Consider the following 21651-nt stretch of genomic DNA (forward strand, 5'->3'; position numbering starts at 1 on the left):
GCAACATGAATAATATTTTTTGTTCAAAATTTGACCAAAAATGAAAGGGGGGGGGGTGCACAGAGAGTTAGATTAAAACTTGGAAGAAAATAAACGTAAAAAAAAATTGACATTGATAATCCTTCGTTTCAAAATTGAATTGTACGTAGTCCTATAATCTCAAAAATAGACCAATGTGATAATAAATTTTTAACTAGTCATACTCCACTTGACGAGTTGTATACGATCGTCGCCTACCCAAAGTTAATTCATACAACACTGAAAGAAAGAGAGAAAAAAACGTTGACCTTTGACATTCAACTTTATCGCATTTCAAACGTAAACAATCGCTTTGAAAAGACAACCCACTGAGCATTCATCGAACCGAAATAAACCTCGTATTTCGAGAAAATCTCCAACACAACAACGTTGATTTCTATAGAAACAAATGATACAATTCGTACAAAAATCGTCCCATCGAATCAAACTCATCCGATGGATAAATCTCACACACACACGACGAGGAAGAGTCAATGACGCAAACGTTCGTATAAATAATTTTATTTTCAAACTCAGACCGCGAAAAAATATAAGCCCGTATTAAATCATCGTATGCCAAGAAACACACACCCGTGTTGCGAAATTTTGATAATACATTAGATAACGATGACTAAGTGTTAGGAATTTTTCAAAACGAGTTCGCGTAAGAACATTTTAACATGATTTTTTTGCAATTTTTTTTTCTGTCTTTTAGCTGGAAGAAGGAAGATATCTTTAAGTAGGTCTTTTCAAAAAACAAATACAACATAAAACGTGGAAAAGTTTGTCCCCTATTTGACTTTGCAATATTACTTCTCGCGGAGTTGATCTCTTTTTTTCTTTTTAATTTACAAACGTTTTATCTCTAGAGGTGTTTTTTCTCCCTAATGGAATTACTAAACGTACTTAGCAAATTATATAACACGTATCACACGATTAAATAATCAAATTTATGACTTCGAGGAAATGAAAAAGTATCGCGCTTTAAGTGTTTTTGCTACATTGAACCAGTTCAAAGAATATCTCCACGAGTAACGAAGTAAATAAATAAAAAAATCATACACAAGGCCCCAGCATCAAGAAATTTTCCACATACACTCGTAGAATGAGAAAAAAAATACACCCTTTCCTTACAGAGGTACACATTGTAATGGCTTTACCAAATACGACACACGTCGAAAATACACGTTCTTTTCGAAAATCCTCCTCATCATTAGCGAAATGACAAATGCACAAGGCATACGAGGCGAATTTTTCAAATAATCAATGGAAAATAATCACCCGCGAAATAAAGCCAACTTGGCACTATGTTCTAGTTCTATTTAGACAGAAAGTCGAACACGCCATGACATTGGGAATTTCAATAAGTAGGTAGCTACTAGCTAGGTACTTGGACAACAATAATACAGAATTTTCTTCCTTTAATACGTACTTCCACTGCATTAACCTTATTTTCAATCGAAATTTAACGCCAATGTCATCTTTTGTTTTTCGAAAGCGTTTTCGTACAACCTTAGGGAGTACCTTTGAGGTGAAGTTGAAAATAGGTTTTTAAATGATGGTCGATATTCTAAAAATAATGGTAAAATACTCGCAAAAAAAATACTTTGAGCAAGCATACTCAATGAAAACTTATACCAGACATTAAAACGAGATGGTTTGGTTTCATTATTATAAATGTACGTATCACATAAGGAGGAAAAATTATAGGCATAGGGTGTCTAATCTTTCAGAGAAATTATTTTCCTAAACTTTTCTCGATTTTACAAATCAATTGTTTCAATTTTCTGTGTATTTCAAAAATATAAAAGGAGGAAGGGGGAGGGTAGTGTCAAATTTTTCAAAATTAAACCACGAACTTTTTTCAGATTTTTATGAAGCTAAGATCAGGAAAGGAGGGTTGAAATGGCTCTTGTTTTGAGTGTTTGAATTTTATCCTCCCCTCCCAATAGGTGAATCGGTTCATTTCAATGATTTTTTTTTTGACTAAAAAACAAATAATAATTCCTATCATAATTAGAACATCTTAACCGAGGGGAAGAGGGTTAAATTCTTTGAAAATTTCAAAAACTACAAAAATTGGTCTAATTTGGTAATTTTTTGACTAAAAGATTTAAATGGCCCAAAATTCAAAAAATTGCCACTAAAAATGTTGAAACATTTTCAGCTCATTCAATTATTGTCTCTATACCCAAAATTAATACATTAATTTCGAAAAAATTTGAATTATTTTCAGCATGGGATAACAGGTTTAAGAATAATCCTCAATTTTGAACAAAATTTAAAAAAAAGTCCTCCAAGTGAAGTCGATTGTCCAATAAACACGACAAACACTCCATTATTTTCAGCATGGGATAACAGGTTTAAGAATAATCCTCAATTTTGAACAAAATTTTAAAAAAAGTCCTCCAAGTGAAGTCGATTGTCCAATAAACACGACAAACACTCCAAAACAGTTCAAATATTTCAATTTTTGAGAGTAGCAGGGGAATCAGATTAAATTTCATCCAAAACAAAATTATTCCATTCTCAAAAACACCGAGAAAATTCAAAATTCAGAATGAAAAAAAAAACAAATTCAAACTGAGAGAGAAGACAAAATGGAGGAATTTAAGGAAAAAGCAAGAATTTTTGGCAATTTTGATAAGAAAAGTAGTACATTTTGACAAAAAATCAAAACTTTTTTTCAATGTTGACAAAAACACGATTTTAATTTTTTGGAAAAGTTACCTAAAAAAATCAAGACTTTTTTGAAATTTTACTAAAGAAGCCTGATTTTCTACAACGTGAAAAAAACATGATTTTTTGCAATTTTGGGCAAAAAATACGACTTTCTGGCAACATTATTTTGCAAAAAGCAGGATAAAAGCTGGGTAAGCAGGGATATTGAACCCTCAGTTACTTTCAAGGCGTCACGTTCAGATATTACTTGAAATTTCTTACTGATTCCAACTCTCCGGACCCCCCCCCTTTCACCGATAGCACACTTCAGTATCGTCCAAAAACCTACCAATAAAAATTGAAAATGACGTGTGTGACATGTCGTTTACAGTATTAGGTTTTTTGAGAAAGCTGAGTTCAAAAATATTCAACAAGATTTTTTGGCAATTTGGGGCAATAAAGTGAGAATTTTGCTATTTTTAGCAAAAAGGAAAACATTTGACAATTTTAGCAAAAAAAGGAATTTTTTAGCGATTTCTTATTTTAAAAAACCGACTCATTAGAACAAAATTTTCGGAAAAGAGACTTTGGCTTTTTTTTGCAAAAAAAAATTCAGCAATTTTTAGCAAAACAGCGAGATTTTTAAGTAATTTTAAGGGAAAAAGTGACACTTTGCCAATTTTAGCAAAAAACAAGACCTTCCAAAAAACTGGTAAAAGATATTTTTTCGCAATTTTTTTCAAAAAAGTTGAGATATTTTGCAACTGTTTGGTAAAAAGCCGAAGGTTTTTGTAATTTTTTGGGGGAAAAGCTTAATTTTGAGCTGCTCAATTTTTTGGGAAGAAGTATGATTTTTTTAGCAATTTTGCAAAGAAATTCTGCTTTCAAAAAAACAACTCAGTAGGACGAAATTTTCAAAAAAGACACTTTTTGGCTTTTTTTGCTTGAAAAAAAAAACAACTTACAGCAATTTTTAGCAAAACAGCGAGATTTTTAAGTAATTTTATGGGAAAAAAGTGAAACTTTGACAATTTAAGGAAAAAACAAAACCTTCCGGGAAACTGGCAAAAGATATTTTTTTGCAATTTTCTCCATAAACGTTGGAATATTTTGAAACCTTTTGGTAAAAAGCGGAAGGTTTTTGTAATTTTTGGCAAAAATGCTCAATTTTGAGGTGTTCAATTTTTTGGGAAGAAGTGTGATTTTTCAGCAATTTTGCTAAGAAGTGAGACGTTTTGTCAATTTTTCACAAAAAACAAGACTTTTTGGCATTTATTGGCAAAAAGTGGTACTTTTTTCCAATTTTGTCCATTTTTGATAATTCCTGCCTGAAATGCGATTCTTTGGGATTTTTTTTGGACAAATATTAGTCTTTTTGGAATTTTTGAGAAAAAAAAACGGATTTGCTATCATTTTTGGCTAAAAGTGAGACATTTTTTCTTGTTTTCTTCACGAATTAGGGCCGAGATTAGAAAAAATTGGATTTGGTATAATTTAAAAAAATATATTTTCAGTAGAAAGATGAAAAAAAATAACCAGAAGTTACTTTTGGTAACTTTAGTAAATAACTTGATTACTGAAAAAGTAACTGAGTATGAACTTTGAAAATTCAAAATTGAATAACGTTATCAACTCGAAAAATCAAATAAGTGCCTAATTGTTTTATTTCATCAAAAATATCAAATCATCCAATAATCACTTTATCACGTTTCTCCATCCAATAAGTCGTTAATTTTTCAAACCATGTTAATCCGAAATTACTCTCACTATTTTTGTAAACGAACCAAACAGAGTTCAAATATCAAAGCATCGTGGACAAGGAAACAAACCCCCAAGTTCTCCACACAGAGAAAAAAAACTCCTATAACAACAATGCATTTAGCAGAACAAAAGCTCTAAACGTTTTTCAAATAACGCTATTAAAACGAAGACACGAGAACGAAGCGCAAACAATGAAAATGAAATTCGAGGGAAACCTGGTGGTATGGAACTGAAGGAGAGGGAAGGTTTAAGCCTCACACAAAAACGATAAACAACCAACGAGAAGAATGAAATGAAACGAGAAAAAAAAATTACGTCAAATACAGAGCAAAAAGCAAAAAAATTCCAAATATTTTAGCATCTTTTTCGTTTCATTTACGAGTAATTCATGTTGATGTACCTACAAGCAAGTATAACATCGTCGTCGTTGTACATTCGAGCACCTTATTTTTTCGTAGAAATTAAAAATTTTCATTAAAAGTTCCATTTTTTCTTATCTCTCAATACGTACTAGCTCAAACAAGGAGAGTAATTCTTTTCATTTTCACAATATGTGCAATGTTCTAAAATACAGGTAGGTATTTTTATTCATCTCTAATATTGTAAAACGCAGTTACCCTCCAATTAATTTTCTAAAAAATAAAAGAAATTTTAATCAGTTGTGAAACTAGGTCCGCAGCAAAACGCATATAAAAAGAGGAAATTCGATCGACTGTCTGCTTATTTTATCCGATGAGATAAAAATACACATCACATTGTGTATTTTACACAACATACAACATATGATATACTAATATTATCAACATCGAGTACCTACGTAAAATGACCCCCTGTACAGAAACAGAAAGCTCACCGAGCCAGCCGATGAAAGGTCAATCGAACGAAAAATAATTTTAATAACAAAGCATCTCCTATACATTTTAGCAGTTTGAAAAATTTTCAAAAAAAATAATTAGGTTATAAATTGGAAAAAAAAATAATATTTAATGATAAAGGTTATTACATAGTAATCGTCTAATCCCGGATCATGCCATTCGGCGATCTTCCACCTCAAAAAAATTTTTTATCGTCCAATTCTCTGCATTTTAAAAATACATAATAAAGCGAATTACGAAACATTTTATTCAATGTTGATAATTTTTTGCTGCATCTTGGATAATAACATATAATCGACATTCGAACTTCGCTGATAAATATTTATACTCGTATAACTCGATTACAACATAATAATTAATTTAAAAATTATTATTATAAATAGGCTATAAAAGAAAGAAAATGATCGCAGTGATGGTGGAAGTAGGGGGGGGGGGGGATTATCGAGCATTAAGTAAGAAGAATGTACGATATATGAGATAACCCTCGCGACCGTGTACTATAAATCACGTGTGTATGGTTGTTTGGCAACAAACAAATGATATTATTTTAGATTATTTCTCGGTATAATTACGTGGTGGTCGTGTCGCTCACACATACGTATATTTAATATCTATCTGCACGGTACAAAGTAACACGTGTTATAAACATTGATTCGTGCATCTCACACGGTACGTACACCATCGTCATACATACGTATACGTATCTGAATAGTACAACAAAACTGAAAACTGCATAATCAGCATTGCAGAGATACCCATCAACATTCAACAATAGCATTTCGGGGTACTTATCGCATTCCAAGGTCTATACAAAGCGCAAAGGCCACTCTAAAAGCTCGAAAATACGTCTCGGCTATTATCAAATGCTATAATATTTTGTTTACATTCCAAATTACGAGATATCTACCCTCGTTATAATGACGTTTATTTACGCCGCATACCTCTCTGATTCATATATTAAGCTAATAGTTTTATGGCCTAAAATGAGATTAGTTGCTCATACTTGGGCACAGATTAATTCGTCTTTCCGATTCGACTTCCGTAAGCACAATTTTCCAATTACTGTATCCGCTGATAAGGTGTTGGAAATTTTGATCGACCGATATGTTATCACAATATTATACGAGTTGATGAGGAGCTGAATTTAACTAAACACAGCTGTTGTTATTATTCAATCCTCTTTTTTTTTACCAATACAGGAATAACATTGTCAAACCGGTTTAACTTTAGCATATTTATGTAATACTTATTTTTATTAATTTGTTGGAAGAACGTGCTTTTCGATATTACTGTTTATTATTGTTTACCTAATACCTACTTATGTATCGGTATTGTTTGAGTTTGCAACAAAGAAAATATAAATAAAATCAGATTGTTAGTCAGCGTGTCACTGCTGCTTATATCATCTCTGTTTTATGTGTAGTTCGCGTGTGTAGGCGTAAATTGAACACATTTGCAAAGTTTACTATTATTCTGTGTTCTACCAATTGGAAAGTTTTACACTTTCGCAAAACTACGAGTATATACGTAATGCAATAAATGTCAAAACTAAATACAAAGTTTACTCAATTGCTCAACGAGAATGTACCAATATATTATCGTGCAATTTGGCAAGTTTCGGGCGACTTGGAAAAATCAACGAAACGTGCATCGAAACACGAAAACAATATTTTATCGATTTTTTGAGCCAAAATTATTCAAGGAGGATGAGTTTGAGATGATTGGAATAGATAGGATTTGATATTTTGAATGCTGAGAAAGAAATGTAAAAATGTAGGTGTTTCGTGAAATAAGATAAAAGCTGAAAAAGTAGGAGTGTCTTCAAATTTCGAAAATGGACCAAAATATAACTTTGAGGTGATCAGTTGGCAAGTTGAAAATCTCTAGTTTGAAAAAAATCCCAAACTTCCAAAGTAGTCAATTATTGCGATAAATTACTCAAAATTTCTTCTACCCACTCAAGTTGACCCCATTCGCTGATGATGGTGCTCAAGGGCACAGGTTTGTGTAATTTGTTTCAAAAATTCAAAATTTCGAATTGTTTAAAATAATACTTTTTTTTGAACGAATACATTTTTCAATCCTTCATCTCGGATTTTCGATTCACCTGCCCCCGTGGATTTGGAAGGTTGAACTTGTGACAAGATTCAGCTGCCGAAGTTGATTTATATTTCTTGAACGATTTGAAATAGTTAAAAAAAAAAAAAATAATTTCTGTAGGCTCCACATCGCCTCGAAAATGGGAAACATCAATTTAGGGAAAGGGAGGGGGGGGTAGTTAACATTAGCACGGTACATGAACCAATTTTCAGATTTCTATCTCCGTACTTATACTCTCTTTTTTTGGAATAAAATCAATTCGTTACCAATATGTAGATTATTTCTGTTATTCCTAAAAATTCACAAAAAATCGAAAAATCAAGCTCGGCAACTAAAAATTTGGTTCTGAGGTTCGAATAATGGCTCTTTTAGCGAGCTGAATTTCAGTTCAATCGAAGTTGACGGGATGTACAGGTCCTCTTGACTAATAATGGTTAATCACGATTTTTAATCTTAAATAATTTATGAATTTTTCACTGCTTTGGCAGTAAAATTGGTCCTATTTTATCAAAACTCATTTTGTCTCAAAAAAAAAAAAAAACAAAAACAAAATACTTTCGACTTAAATTCATTTTAAAAAAACATTGACATGATAAATTGAAAAAAAAACTAAAAAAAATCACAAAAACACAGATTTTTTTCAATTTTGAATCTATTGATCAGCTGAAAAAACCCAAAAGATGATATCGAAATTAATCTAAAACTTGGCTAAAATCATCTGCATTTGAAAGTCCACTCAAAATGGTAAAGTGCTCAGACAAGTCTGAAACTCATTTTCAAATTGCCCATCAACTTGAAAATTGTCTGAAATTGGCACTAAATAATTGGAAAGTTACTCAAAACTCGTCTTAAATTTCTTTTGGAATGATTTTATACATTCAAAGCACACCATCAAGTCTTTTGAAAAAATTTTTATAAAATTTATTCAAAATGGAAAAATTTTCTAAAAAAACTGGGGATATAAAACTATTTTGAGTGGAAAATTTGTTTCGAAATTATTTCCAATCGTCTGAATATCGAATGAAATTGATCAAAACTTCATTCAAAATTGCCTCAGAATCACTTCGCTATTTTAGAGCATTCCAAATCATTCTGAAATCCATTCAATGTTCGAAAATTCATCGTAAAATTGTTCCCAGAATTATCAAAATAGTTTCAAGCGTCTGGAAAATGACTCGAAATCAGAAATTAATCGAGCAATTAAGTCTAAAACTAGTTTAAAATTGTCTAAAAATCATTCAAAATTGCAGAAAGTCACTTCGAAATCATTCAAAGTGATAAAAAACTCATCGCGAAATTGACCAAAATATTGCACACAAAATTGCCTTGCAATGGTCAATTGACTGAAAATAAAACCAAAATCAGAAAATCATGGCGAGATTTTCCGATTTTTAAATTATTCTAAAATCCATTTAATGATAAAAAATTCGTCCCGAAATCGACAAAATTCATTCAATGGTCAAAAATGCACCGCGAAATTGTGGAAAAATTCACAAATGGTCAATAAAAATTATCAAAAAATTTAGCAAAAATTGTTTACAAAATGATTAAAAACAAACAGACTCAAAATTGGGAAATTTTTATAGCATATCCCAAAGTTGTGAAAAATCGTTTGCAAATATTATTCTAATTCGTAAATTGAATCCTCATTGTTCTCTAAATCGTTCAATCACACTGATCATTCAAAATTGAAAGTCACTTCAAAATCATTCAAAGTGATGAAAAAACCCGGGAGGCCTGAGGAACGAAAGAATGAAAGATTCAAACAAACACAAGTGATAAAAAACTCATCGCGAAATTAACCAAAATTGTACTCAAAAATGGCTGGAAATGGTTACTTGTCTGAAAATCGAATTGAAATTAGAAAATCAAGGCGAGATTGTCCGATTTCTTTAAAATTGTCAATTGCCAGAAAATCGAATCAGATGGATCAGAAAATCAGGTTGTAGTTCAATTCAAAGCAAGTCATCCGCAAAGTGTTCCAAAATCTATCCGATAGCAAAATATCCAAAAAATTACTCGAAACCATCAAACGATTTGAAATTGAAAAAATTCATCACGAAACTGTTGAAAAAATTCAAAATTGAGAAATCATTGAAAAATAATCTTGAAATTTAATAGATGAATCAATTACCAAAAATTCATCCTGAAATATTTTTGTATTCAAAATATTCCATAAATTAATTCAAAATTGTTTAGAAATCGTACATAAATCCACTCAATGATAAAAAAAAAATGCATCGCTGAATTTCTAGAGCTAGATTTCAAAAAATTAAAAAAAAATTGTCAAAAATTTATTAAAAATTGTTTAAGATGATTAAAAACAAAAATGAGAAAAATCGTTCGAAAAAATTATTCAAGCTCGTAAATTGATTTCACATTGTTCTCTAAATCAGTTAATCACACTGAAATAATATTTCTTCACTCGTCATTAATTTTTCAAAAATTTCAATTCAAATTTTTCAAGTTAAAAATCCATATCAAGTTTAAAAGACGTTCAAATAGAGTTCAGTTTCAAAAAGAAGTCACGTACCATTACCATATTTAAAGTTATGTGCTTCCAGTCGTTACTATATTATGTAATTAAAGCGTGAAGATTTTCAATATCGTTTTTTTAGAGAATAGCTTTATGATTATTTTTCCTACAGAAACTGCGTTGAGAGTACTGAAAAAAAAACTTTTTTTTTTGTTGCGCAGGTTAGGTCTCTTACTCGTAAAATCATTGGTAAAATAAATCACTCGAAACCTACAAGAAAGAAACTACGCATTTCGTTTCGTAGATGCACGTTTTACAGAAGAAGGCGGTCTAATATTTAAGTATTGCGTGATGTAGGTATGAAGAATTCTAAAGCATTTTACGACGTTGGTACATAATCACCTTGCTGTTTAATTTTCACCCAAAGACCCATAAAATCAAAAAAAAAAAAAAAAGGTGGAGAATCAGTCGCCTCGAATTTCCAATATAAAATTCTGGAGATGAGAACTGAGAAAAAAAAGATGAAAGGGAACTGCAATAATTCCAAAAATGTCGTCAAATTCGTAAATTTAAAGAAAAATTTAGACAGTAACATTTTGCAAATTGGGAGGAAATTTATGTACTGATGAACACCGATGATGAATTATTTAAACATGTCATACAAATGACATCCAAGTTGAATTTTTATTTCATTTTTGTAAAACAATTCAAGGTCGTCTGATTGAACCCATCTTAATTTTTTATAAAGAAAATGGGCAAATAAGGGCGAGAGACAAACGAACATTTCAAATATTTAATGTCACATGGCCACAAAATAAGGGACCACTTTAATAAGGAAGCTCTCATTTTCATCCTGTCTGTTAACAGTAATTTTTGAAAGTAAATAATTTAATAGGAGAGATTAATGCAAATATCAAGTGAACTCGACTAATAAGAAAGCACTTGGGTACATTAAAAAAAATCTTCAGATGACAATGACATTGACATTACATTCCACTCGCACCAAATTACCGCATCTCTTTTGAAAATCACATATCAAACAACACATTTTTTCAATTCTGCTGTGTCGAAGCATATAACCATGAAAAGAAACCCATTACGTGTTCGTTTCACTCGAGCAATAAAAATCACCCATCGCATCGGGACCTTTCTACGAACCCTTTTTTTCCTACTACTTCTTTTACATTCAACATCGCACAATCAACTTGATAATTATAATCCTCGATCGTAGCATCATCATTGTCACAATACCCTTTTTTCTCATACTCATTTACGCATCGTTGCTATACATATTATACTTCATGGAAGCCTCTCAAAGCGTTAGAATAACTTCATCGTATAAAGCTACATACATAGGAAGGTACTATACCTATAATTTTAATCCTTTTTACTCATCAATTTATCATTTTTTCAACTTCTGACGTATACGTAATAAAATCATAAATCGCTATTCGAAAAAAAAATCCTATTAATTTATTTTTATTGCACAAATTCGATACCACTTCTAACTCATCGCATCGAAATACGAGTTATGTTTAAATTAAAATGTGTAAAAAAAGTAATCGACCGAGATGAAAGTTCGCATGAGTATATTTTCTCTGAACTCGTGTATTTAATTTTGGGTGATTAGATTAATCACAACATGTCCGCATGACTGCTTCGATTATATTTTTTCGTATATGAACTTGCAACCAGCGATGAGATAAGAAGCGTTTCTTTTTACATAATTCAAAAAAATTTACATTTTTTTGCGATACCATCTTTTTTTTCTGAGGTTCGCGACAAACAAAGCAGAAAATTTAATAATTCTGTCTACTTTGAGTGTTTTTTTTTCTTTCGGAATGATCCCCATAATGTCAACAGGAAACAGCTAAGTAGTCTGATGTAAAGTGTCGTAAATTATTGTCGCATGTATTGCTTTTTATTGCGCAATTGACAATAAATTTCGGCGTTGAAAATTTGTAAATATTTTGAAAATTTTTCGTTGAAGTGAACACGCGTGTTTCGGTAGATTAACGAGTTTGCGAAATGCCCTACTCCTCTTATTTTATAGGTATACTTCTTATCGATGGGTATATAAAAATTTTTCACCATACCCAGACTGATCAGAGAACCAAAAAATTCAAAAACAACCCTAAAACTTCAAATATCTAAAAGTCTAATCACCTCTCTCACCCTCCTTTCCTCTGGATACACCAAAGAGAAGAAACCTATCGATTTAAAAAATGGAATTCAAAAATATGAAATCAACTAAAAAATCCTGCAAACTCAAAACTGGTCAATAAAGCGCCAAAAGTCTAAGGGAAATCAGCTGTCAGTCATTACGTTCACTAGATAACTTATTAATCAATTCCTGAGACTTTTCATTAAAATGTTGGATACCTTGATAATTTTTCAAGATATCGATTAACTCGTTTTTTGAGAACTTGAAATTGGGTTCCAGCAGAAAATTTCACTTTTTCTGATTGTTATCATTTCATTTTTTTATTAGTCAAATCGCTCATTTGCGAGGAAAATTTCAAAATTTTTTTTTTCAAAATTGAACTTGAAAATTTTTTTAAAAATCAAGAAGCATAAAAAAATTGATCACCTTTCTTTGATAAGGAATTGCATACTTTGTAATTTTTCTACTTTCAATATAAAGTTCTCCCCTCCCCTTCACTTCCAAAAAATAAATTTTTGAGTAGGAACGACTGAAAAGATCAAAATTTTTCCAAACAATCAAAAATCTTAAAAGTCTTTCAAAAATAGAAAATTTCATAATATTCAAAAAAAATCTATTTCCCTTTATTTTTTCTATACTTAAGATGCTTTAGTTTTCTCAGAAACTTGATTCCCATGATGAAAAAAAAATCTCTCAAAATTTACCTCAAACAATTACTTAATTTCAGTTGAACGTTTCAGAATTTGCTCAAAATGCTTCAAAAATTAATCAGATGCAATGATAGAAAATTTCATGTTTCGTCATTTTCTTTCTCTTGATTTCTCTTAAAAACCCCTGCACAAATTTTTTTCTGAAGCAAAAATTTCAAATTTTTTCATCATAACCAATCGATACAGAATTTCTCAAGTTTCAAAATTTTGATTAAATTTTTTTCGACATCATGAAATTGAGGTAAACTTTGTTCTTTTGCACACACTTACAAAGATACAATTTCACTCTTTCGACAGTTGACTCATTTGTATAACATTCCAACGAAAAATTGTTCAAGTTGAACTTTTTAACTTCTGCTGAAAATTTATTAAAAGCAAAAAATTTCAAAAACCAATGAATCGCTTTCTTTTGAGATTTGACGAGTCATTTTATACTCTACAATTTTGCACTTTTTCATTTTTCTGTAGGACTTTCACTTTTTTCTAGAAGTTGATATTTTTCAGATAGAAGATTTGAAATTCAGATTTTTTATCACACTATCCTGAAAAAATGATTCGTTCTCGCGATGGAAAATTTCATGCTCAGCTAGTTTCTCTCCCCCCCCCCCCCCAATAAAAAACCGTAGGAAAGACGGAAAAACAATCAAATTTTTCCCAAATAAACAAACAATCAATTCAGTCAACTTTTCAAACTTTCGTTCAAAATATCTCAAAAACAAAGCCTCCTGAAAATAAGTGAAATTATTGCTCTCTCCCGATGAAAAATTCAACTCTCTACAATTTTGTTTCTCTTCGATTTTTCTGTATGATCCATTTTACTGAAAATATTTCATTTTGTGCTGAGAAAATTAAAAAATGTCACAAAATTATTTGTAACAACCAATTCAAGTCAACTTTTGCTTAAAATATGTACTTCAAAAATGAAGTAAAACAAACTCTACCAATAAAACAGCTAAAAATTGTAACTTGGTAATTTTCGTTCTTTACATTTCTCTCAAGAGATCCTTGATTTTTTATAAAATTGATTTTCTGCAGTGCAGAAATTTTTGTTACAAATAATCTATACAAAACTTCCTAACATTTGCTCAAAATACCTTAAAAAGTCCCAATACAAAAATAATGAGTCACTCTCTCCTAAAAGAAAATTTTATGTTTTTTTTAATTTTTTCAGTGGAACGTTCAGTTTTTTTCCAAAAATTATGTGAGATAAAAAATTTGAAATTCTATCTCATTTTTGTGATAAAAAATCCAATTTTTGAGAAAAATGGACAGCTTCTTCGCGAATTTCTCTCGGGGTTCTGTTATCAAAATTCTCGTGTAAACACTTCAAGTAAATTGACAGCTCACAGTCAGCTTCCCAGAACGATTTCTTTTTATGATATCTTACAAATGAGTCTCCCTGTATACGAGTACTTGTTGATACATATTTTCATCATACATTAGAATAAAACGATTATAATTTTCAATTTTAGAAATGAAGACTAAATTCATTTTTCATTCGATATTAAAAAACTCGTCTTTCAATTCATTGAAACAAATTCTTCACAACAACGAGATGTTTCATTCACGATTTAGTATGGTAGTATGGTGATGCAATCTTGAATGAACCATAAAAAACTCAGCGCTACGATTCAAGGACATACTTCGAAGGTATTAAAGAAATGAAAAAGAAAGTCAAATTTCAATTGACAATAAAATTGAGAGGTAAAAATCAATGAGTGATCAATTTTCATCAATACCTACCTAATTCATACCATTTTTTTTCATTTTTTTTTTTTTATAAAAGTGGCTGAAAAATTTAGTCGAAGATGAAGGGGAGGGACAGGGAGGGAGGGAGGGAGGGAGGGAGGGAGGGAGGGATGTGCAATAACAATGCAACATCAAAATCTAGACTGAACAATTTGTGCTACAATTTTTACAAACTTTCTAGATTATTTTTCTAAAACACTTCACATTTTTAAACACACTGTAAGTATACTTATTCGAATAATTGAAGAATCATCGAGAAAATCTACGATACGAAAGGTGACCCACGTTCGAAGTAATTAATCCAACAAAGTACATATTACCTATAAGCAATAAGTGAATTATTTCACTATTATGCAGTAGTTTTAATTTATTCAATACTTTTTATTATAGCCCTGAAATTTTCAATGTTACGGTAATTAGGAAAATTTTAATTTTACAAATTATCTATACTGGACGACCTTGAATACTTTTGTCTTAATCAACTCAATATCGAACAGAAGTGAGAATACGTGAGTAACGTTAACGGTTTCATAGGTCATTATTACCCTACTATAGAAATAAAATTTCAAAACAACTAGAAAATTTTTGAAAATTACCACAAATTTAATTCATCACGCTATTTTGAAAGAAACAAACCACGTGGATAGTAATTTTGAACACTACATTAGGCATAATTCATCAAATCCACCGTAACCAATCTGATGCAATATTGCGAGGATCAAATAATTATGTATGAAGAAACATATTTTTCTATAATGCAATCCTACATTGCGTACTAATCGATGTTTTCTTTACGTTTCATAAAATTCTGAGTAAAATGAGCCTCATATGGCTCATATTTACGTACATTTCTCTCAGTATTTTGGCATTTTTTGGCTCATATTTGAGCATATTTTGCTCATCTTACTCATTTTTGGTCAATTTTTGTAATTTCTTTTTGTTTTGTAAAATTTCTAATTTTTCTCAAAAATTTAACTTTTTTATTTGATTTTACCAAAAAATATACTTTTTATTTCTCGAATAAGGTTGAATAATCGACAAAAAAAATTCAAACAATCGAATAAGTAAATCAAAATTACTGACTCATTAACCGGCGTCTCTCTGTCATCGAAATCGTGCCCATTGAGAATATGATTGGGCTTCTCCAAGTAGCAAGGTTCATCGCGAAAGCTGCCGTTAACTCCGATTAAGTCTTTCATAATCACTCCAAACGGTGGAAAAAAATCGCGAAAAAAAATCTCGGCTTAAGCTTTTTTTAATCGCTTAAACGACGATATCATTCGCGTCACAATCAAAATATAAAATACGTCGTAGAAGTGTCGCGCACACGTACAACCAGTTCGCGATACGATTACCAAACGACTAAAACCAGCAACCATACAACCATAGTCCATACAACTTAACAGCGAGCCAGTAAACTTAACCTTTAAAAAATTCTCTAACGTATAACATTAACACAGATCACGACCACATGAATTATTATACACACTCTGATTTTCTTCCTTTTTAGTTCACCACTCCCCACTTAAAATTTCATTTCATGATTTTAGTGTAATCAAAGTTGTCGAACTCATTACTACTTTTTTTTTTTTATCTAATAAGTAACCGCGAAAGCGTTGGTTTAATTACTCGTACGTTAGTCTATCAAATCAACTACCGACATAACAACGACCGCTAATTATTTAACACATTTCTTCGAAATCGTATTATATTATACCTACATTCATTTTCCTATTTAATTTTCCATTAACTGATACCTATACTCACACTTATACATTATGAAGTACTTTCATGTACGCAAAGTATGCCGATATGCATGATTTTTAAACGTGTTTTAGCGTATAAATTACAATTACGAGAGGTAGGTACTCGAGTACCTTGCATCTTGACACTATTTTAATGTTTATCTATAAAGCTATATCGAGCTGCAATTATCTTTGTATAAGTAAGTATTCTTTTTGCAATTGTATAATTCGAGTGTTATCGACGTTCATTGCTATACGAGTATTAATTGATTCCATAGTTTAAAATTTTTAAATCACGTAATACGATTATACGAGTAGGTATTTTATGAAATAAATCACGTATTCCAGTTCACGAGACGTAATTTATTTAAAAGCTTTGTGACGTATGATATTTTACTGTAGAACAAAGGAATTTGTTGAGTTGGTATCAAAGCTCTTTTTTTCGAGAAAAAAGAAAAAAAAAGAAGGAAAGGATAGGATAGGATAGTATAAGGGATTATTTGAACTAGGAGTAAGTATAGGAATTGTGCAGAAAATATCAAGGACTTTTAATCTTTTGAAGCAGAATATCTTTCAAAGGCTACAAAAGGTACATATAAAAGATAAAATTGCCCGAAGCCAATTTTTTGTAGCACTTTTCAGTGGTAAAAGAAAATTCTAAATAGAGATCTTCCTCACAAGACACCCCTTTCCCCACACAAGAAGACATGATCTCAAAATTTAGGGGTTTTTCGAAGAATTTGGGGAATTTTTGGACGAAATTCAGGTCGACTTCTTTAGAAGCACTATGAATTATTGTATTTTTCAAAAATTTTCAACCAGATGACAAGTCGTTTTTTGCGAATTCCAGGTTACTATATGAGTTTGAATATCTATTTATTTATCAAATTCCATCACTACAGCCTACTTAGTCACTTACTTTTTTCAAAATGGACGGCTAAGGCGACATTCAAGGGTCGAATAAAAAAAAAAGATTGAATATTCGAACTCATGCCATCTCGAATTACTTGAAATCGACATGTCACATCATATTTTCACAAATTTCCAATTTTTTTTTTAATGAGGGAGAGCTGAAGGGTCGCATTCAAAACGACCCGTCAAATATTATTTTCAATTTTTTTCGCTAGTTTTATGATGTTTAAGGGAGCTCGTGAAGTGAGAGGAGGGGTCAGAGGGTTCCGATTGAAGAAATAAGCCAATATTCGAGCTCAGCGACCTATCATTAGATAATTTCGAATTTTTTTAAAATGGGAGTGGGGAGGGTTTAATGGGACACTGAAGGGTCGTGTATAGAAAATGAGTGAATACTCAAATTCTGCATCCCATGGTATCTAACGGATTTTTTTTTGAAAAAATCACTACTTTTTCACTACCTTTTTTCAACCACATTTTCAGAAAAGTATCCACTCGACCTCCCCCCTCCCCCCACACAAAAAAATTAACCAAAGTCAAATTCTTCACAGGAAATTTTTCAAAAAAAAATGAAATTGGAAGAAAATTAGCATACAAAGTAATTTTTATTTTCAATCAAAATTATTTAAAAAAAAAACAATACAATAATGAACGCATTACATTACGTAAGACAGGAGGTCTAATAAAATTTCAAAATAAAAAAGCAGGAATTTAGCAGGACTTTTAGCAGGATATTTTCAAACACTTGAGATTATATATTAAAAAGATGGAGCCGGGTGGGGGGGGGGAGGCAAAATTAGAATTTTTCGCTTTTCCAATGTCTTCAAACATCCCAATAAAATTTTTCTCAAGCAAACGGATGTCGAAAATATAATTTTATCATTTCAATTTTTGATTTTATTTTCACGTTCAAAGTTCTTGCTAATGTAATGACTAATGAAATTGTGCGAATAAAACACTTTTTTCAACAAAACAAATTTATAAAAAATATTAGTACAAAAATTTGATGGAAAATTTGAACGACATTTGAGGGGAAAATATACAAATTTTTTGAAATCAAACGGCGATTTTTAAAGGAAAATAAGTAAGAGACAAAATAACAATTTTGTCATTTGAAAGGTACAATTTTGCCTAATATTCATACGACGTATAAAAATTTTGATTTCTCTCCTTCAATTTTGTAATTTTTTAATTTCGGAAAAAAGAAACAAACTGCAGGCCTTGGCGAAGCAATGGGCAAAAGCTCTCAAAAATCAGTATTTCAAGAGGTGAAAAAACGATGTAAGAAGTTTACCTATTACTTTGCTTCAAAATTTTGAAATTCAAATGATGATTTTCATTTGAAAAATTCAAAATTGAAAAAAAAAAGGCAAACGAGCCCGAACAAGGCGAGAGCAAAAAGCTCCTAAAAATGTGTAATTCGAGCTCTAAAAAAAGTCGACAATAAACGAGCTCTTTTCAACGGAATGAAGATCGAGAAAAAGGAATGCATTTGAATTTTTTCACTACCTTTTCAACAAAATTCACAACTTTTTCACTATTTTCACTACCCATTTTTAAAATCACTACTTTTTCTCTACTTTCACTACCTGTTATATACCCTGCATCCTTGAAAACCTACAAATGACGTGTCAAACATTATTTTCAATTTTTTGTCATTTTCACGATATTTAAGGGGACTTGTGGGGGGTGAGGGGAGGGATCAGAGAGTTCGGATTGAAAAAATAAACCAAAATTCGAACTCAGCGACCTCGAATCAATTAAAATCAATACGTCATATCATATTTTCATGATTTTCAATTTTTTTCATGGTTGAGGGGGGGCGGTATGGGGGCATTGAAGGATCGTGAACAAAAAATTGGTAAATATTCAAATCAGCATGCTCGAAACTTCAACAAAAGACACATCACACGTCATTTTTAATTTTTTATTATCCTCGACGAAGGGCTCCAGTGTGAGGGGGGAGGAGAGGGGTGTCGGAGGGGTCAAATTGAAATTTAAATGAGCCAATATGCGAGCTCAGTGGCTTCAAAGTTCAAAGTTCAATTTTTTTCGATTTTGATGGAAGTTGGGGATTCCTCTCCCACCTTTTTCAAATTTTTAAATGAAATTTTATGAAAAGTTGAGTTTTTATTTTGAAAGTTTGAATTCGAGCTTTTTAAATTTTAATAAGTGATTTTGAATCTTCCATTTATTCCTTTCAAAACTTCGCCAACAGATTTGCTCCCAGCTCAACCGTTCTTGAGATGAATTCTGATTTATGAGCCCCTACCCCCTATTTTCAACCACTTCAAGAGTCGGCACAGCTTTACATGACTATCAAATGGATCTCGTTTGAAAACTTGAGCGAAATCGAAGGGCCCCATTTCTATTCATTTATAATCAACTTACGAGTGTAGATGATGCAACAAAATATTAAATTTCATTTTCTGTGCGAAGAAAGTTCTTCGTGGAAAAATTTAGGAGCTGAAAAATGGAACAAAATTTCGTCTGGATCTCAATTTTCCGCCTCTCACTGAAGAAATTTGTCTTGAGTGATGCAAGGCAGTGAATTTTAGGACTATTTTCTCATTTTGTGCTCGCATAAACATCCTATAAATTTTAATTGTAAATTTTCTGTCAGTCCTGATGTAAGATGGGCAGAAAATGAATATGGATCTTCTAATGAAGTATTGGAATTTTCATATTTTTATTCTCAAAATTATGTAATAAGATTCCTCCCCCCCCCAATATTTACCAAAATTGAATAGAAAACATTCCCTATGGGAATTTTTGTCTAAAGTGATGCAAGACGATGAAGTTACGGTAATCTAATTCTTTCCTTGGCGGTCCAAAACTTTCAAAATAATTATGAAAATAATTTTTAGAACGAGGATAAACATTTTGTATATTTTGGAATTAATCATCTCAGAAAAAAATAAAAGTAAAGATTTTTTTACAAGATACTCAGAACTGAGCTGTCTTCTTGTTGAAATATAGACTGGAAAATTCCATTTTCTCTAGGGTATTATGAAACCTGAAGACCAAATCAAAATATCGATTTTACGACCACCTACACTCTACAGTAGTAAACATTGCAGTAAGCTATAGGGAAGAAAAGAAGAGAAGAGAATGAGAAGGTTCGTTTGTTTACCATTACACTGACAGTGGGTCTTTCCTTAGAATTGTTCCAACACGTTTGAAATTTTATTTTTAGAACATCATTATTTTGAAATACAAACAATGCTAACAGAAACTTTTCGTATTCTGTATTATCGAGCATCGAAATTGAAACACTGAAATCATTCGTTTTAGATGTTGATAAAGATTTTCAAGATAGACTTCCACGTCATCTGTACCTATAAGGTGAAAGTAAATCGATCGATCAAAATATCAACCAATTATACTTTTTCCATGGTCATGGTATTATTTCATCAAGAGTGTCAAGTTGACTTTGAATAGTTCGAAATGTAGGTAATCGATGTAAAAATAGGAAGAAAATAATAATAATGAGCGACTAATCGATATTTCAGTTACTGTCTTTCTTCATCGTTCAATTTCACCAATTTTTATTGAATTTAGCTGCTGATGAAGATGTGAGAACCAGGAACGGATACGGAGCAGATGAAAAAGATAGAAACACTTTCGGTGTTTTTGGATCAGTACAAAAGTCAACCGTATCTAGGCGAACAGAGACCGGGACCGGAGTAACGTAATACCTGCTTTAATAACGTGGCGATAAGAATACCGTCGAATTAAATGAGGGATAAATTAATTAACTCCGTAATGTAGAATTTATTCCACATGAATTCTTTATCAAGCGGCAAATAGTTTTATCTGTTCATGTAATATAAGAAAATTTCCGCAGTACGTCATAAGTCACGATGATGAATAAGCTTTTGAAACAATTCAACGAATCAATTACTGGTTGGTTTTTAACGCAGGTGAGACAATAAAATGCTTCGTATTCGTAGCACGAAACGAATACTATTTAGCCGATGGACAGATTTTGTTGCTAGAATAATTGATTTAGAAGAGTATCGTGGACTAATTGAAATGGTAGCTTATTATTAGATATTTTCAGTTCGTACCTGTGTGCTGGTTCTCGGTACCATTTTCGGTTACTTTGGGAATTCACATTAGGATTATCATATTCGCTGAAGCTGTTCATGTACGATACACTCTTCTCGTATATACTTTCTCGAGCCATTTTACTTATCGATAATTCCGGTTATTATGCACTGACAGTTAAGGAATGCGGCAAATTTCAACGAACACTGATTACGACGACTGATGTCTTTGAGCGATACAAAATGATTGAAAATGACACCACACAATGACTGATTTGATTTACTTATAATAATACAATAAATTTCAAGTGTCTTATCAGCGTTTTCAATTGCAAAAAATTTCACAACAACTTCCACGAAAATTTCGAATCTTCTGTTTACTTCTGTTTCGAAAACGCTCCATTTGATCCCCTCCTTCTACCCCCTTCACC

The 21651-nt window shown here is 31.3% G+C and overlaps 1 protein-coding gene across 2 annotated transcripts in view; it reads right to left on the bottom strand.

The window, feature by feature from the left end:
• The window catches only part of Nt5b (5' nucleotidase B), a 36183-nt gene extending 14583 nt beyond the window's left edge, over window positions 1–21600 (bottom strand). The window contains exon 1 of one of the 2 annotated variants that reach the window (XM_065360422.1): window positions 21242–21600. In XM_065360422.1, coding sequence (XP_065216494.1) covers window positions 21242–21360 — 119 coding nt within the window. In that variant the 5' untranslated portion in view covers window positions 21361–21600. Of the gene's footprint in view, window positions 1–15597; window positions 16025–21241 lie in introns of those variants that run through there. The other variant, XM_065360423.1, reaches the window with a different exon arrangement.
• Window positions 21601–21651: the final 51 nt, after the last annotated feature.

This window comes from Planococcus citri, chromosome 4, assembly GCF_950023065.1.
Source record: "Planococcus citri chromosome 4, ihPlaCitr1.1, whole genome shotgun sequence".
Lineage (NCBI taxonomy): Eukaryota > Metazoa > Arthropoda > Insecta > Hemiptera > Pseudococcidae > Planococcus > Planococcus citri.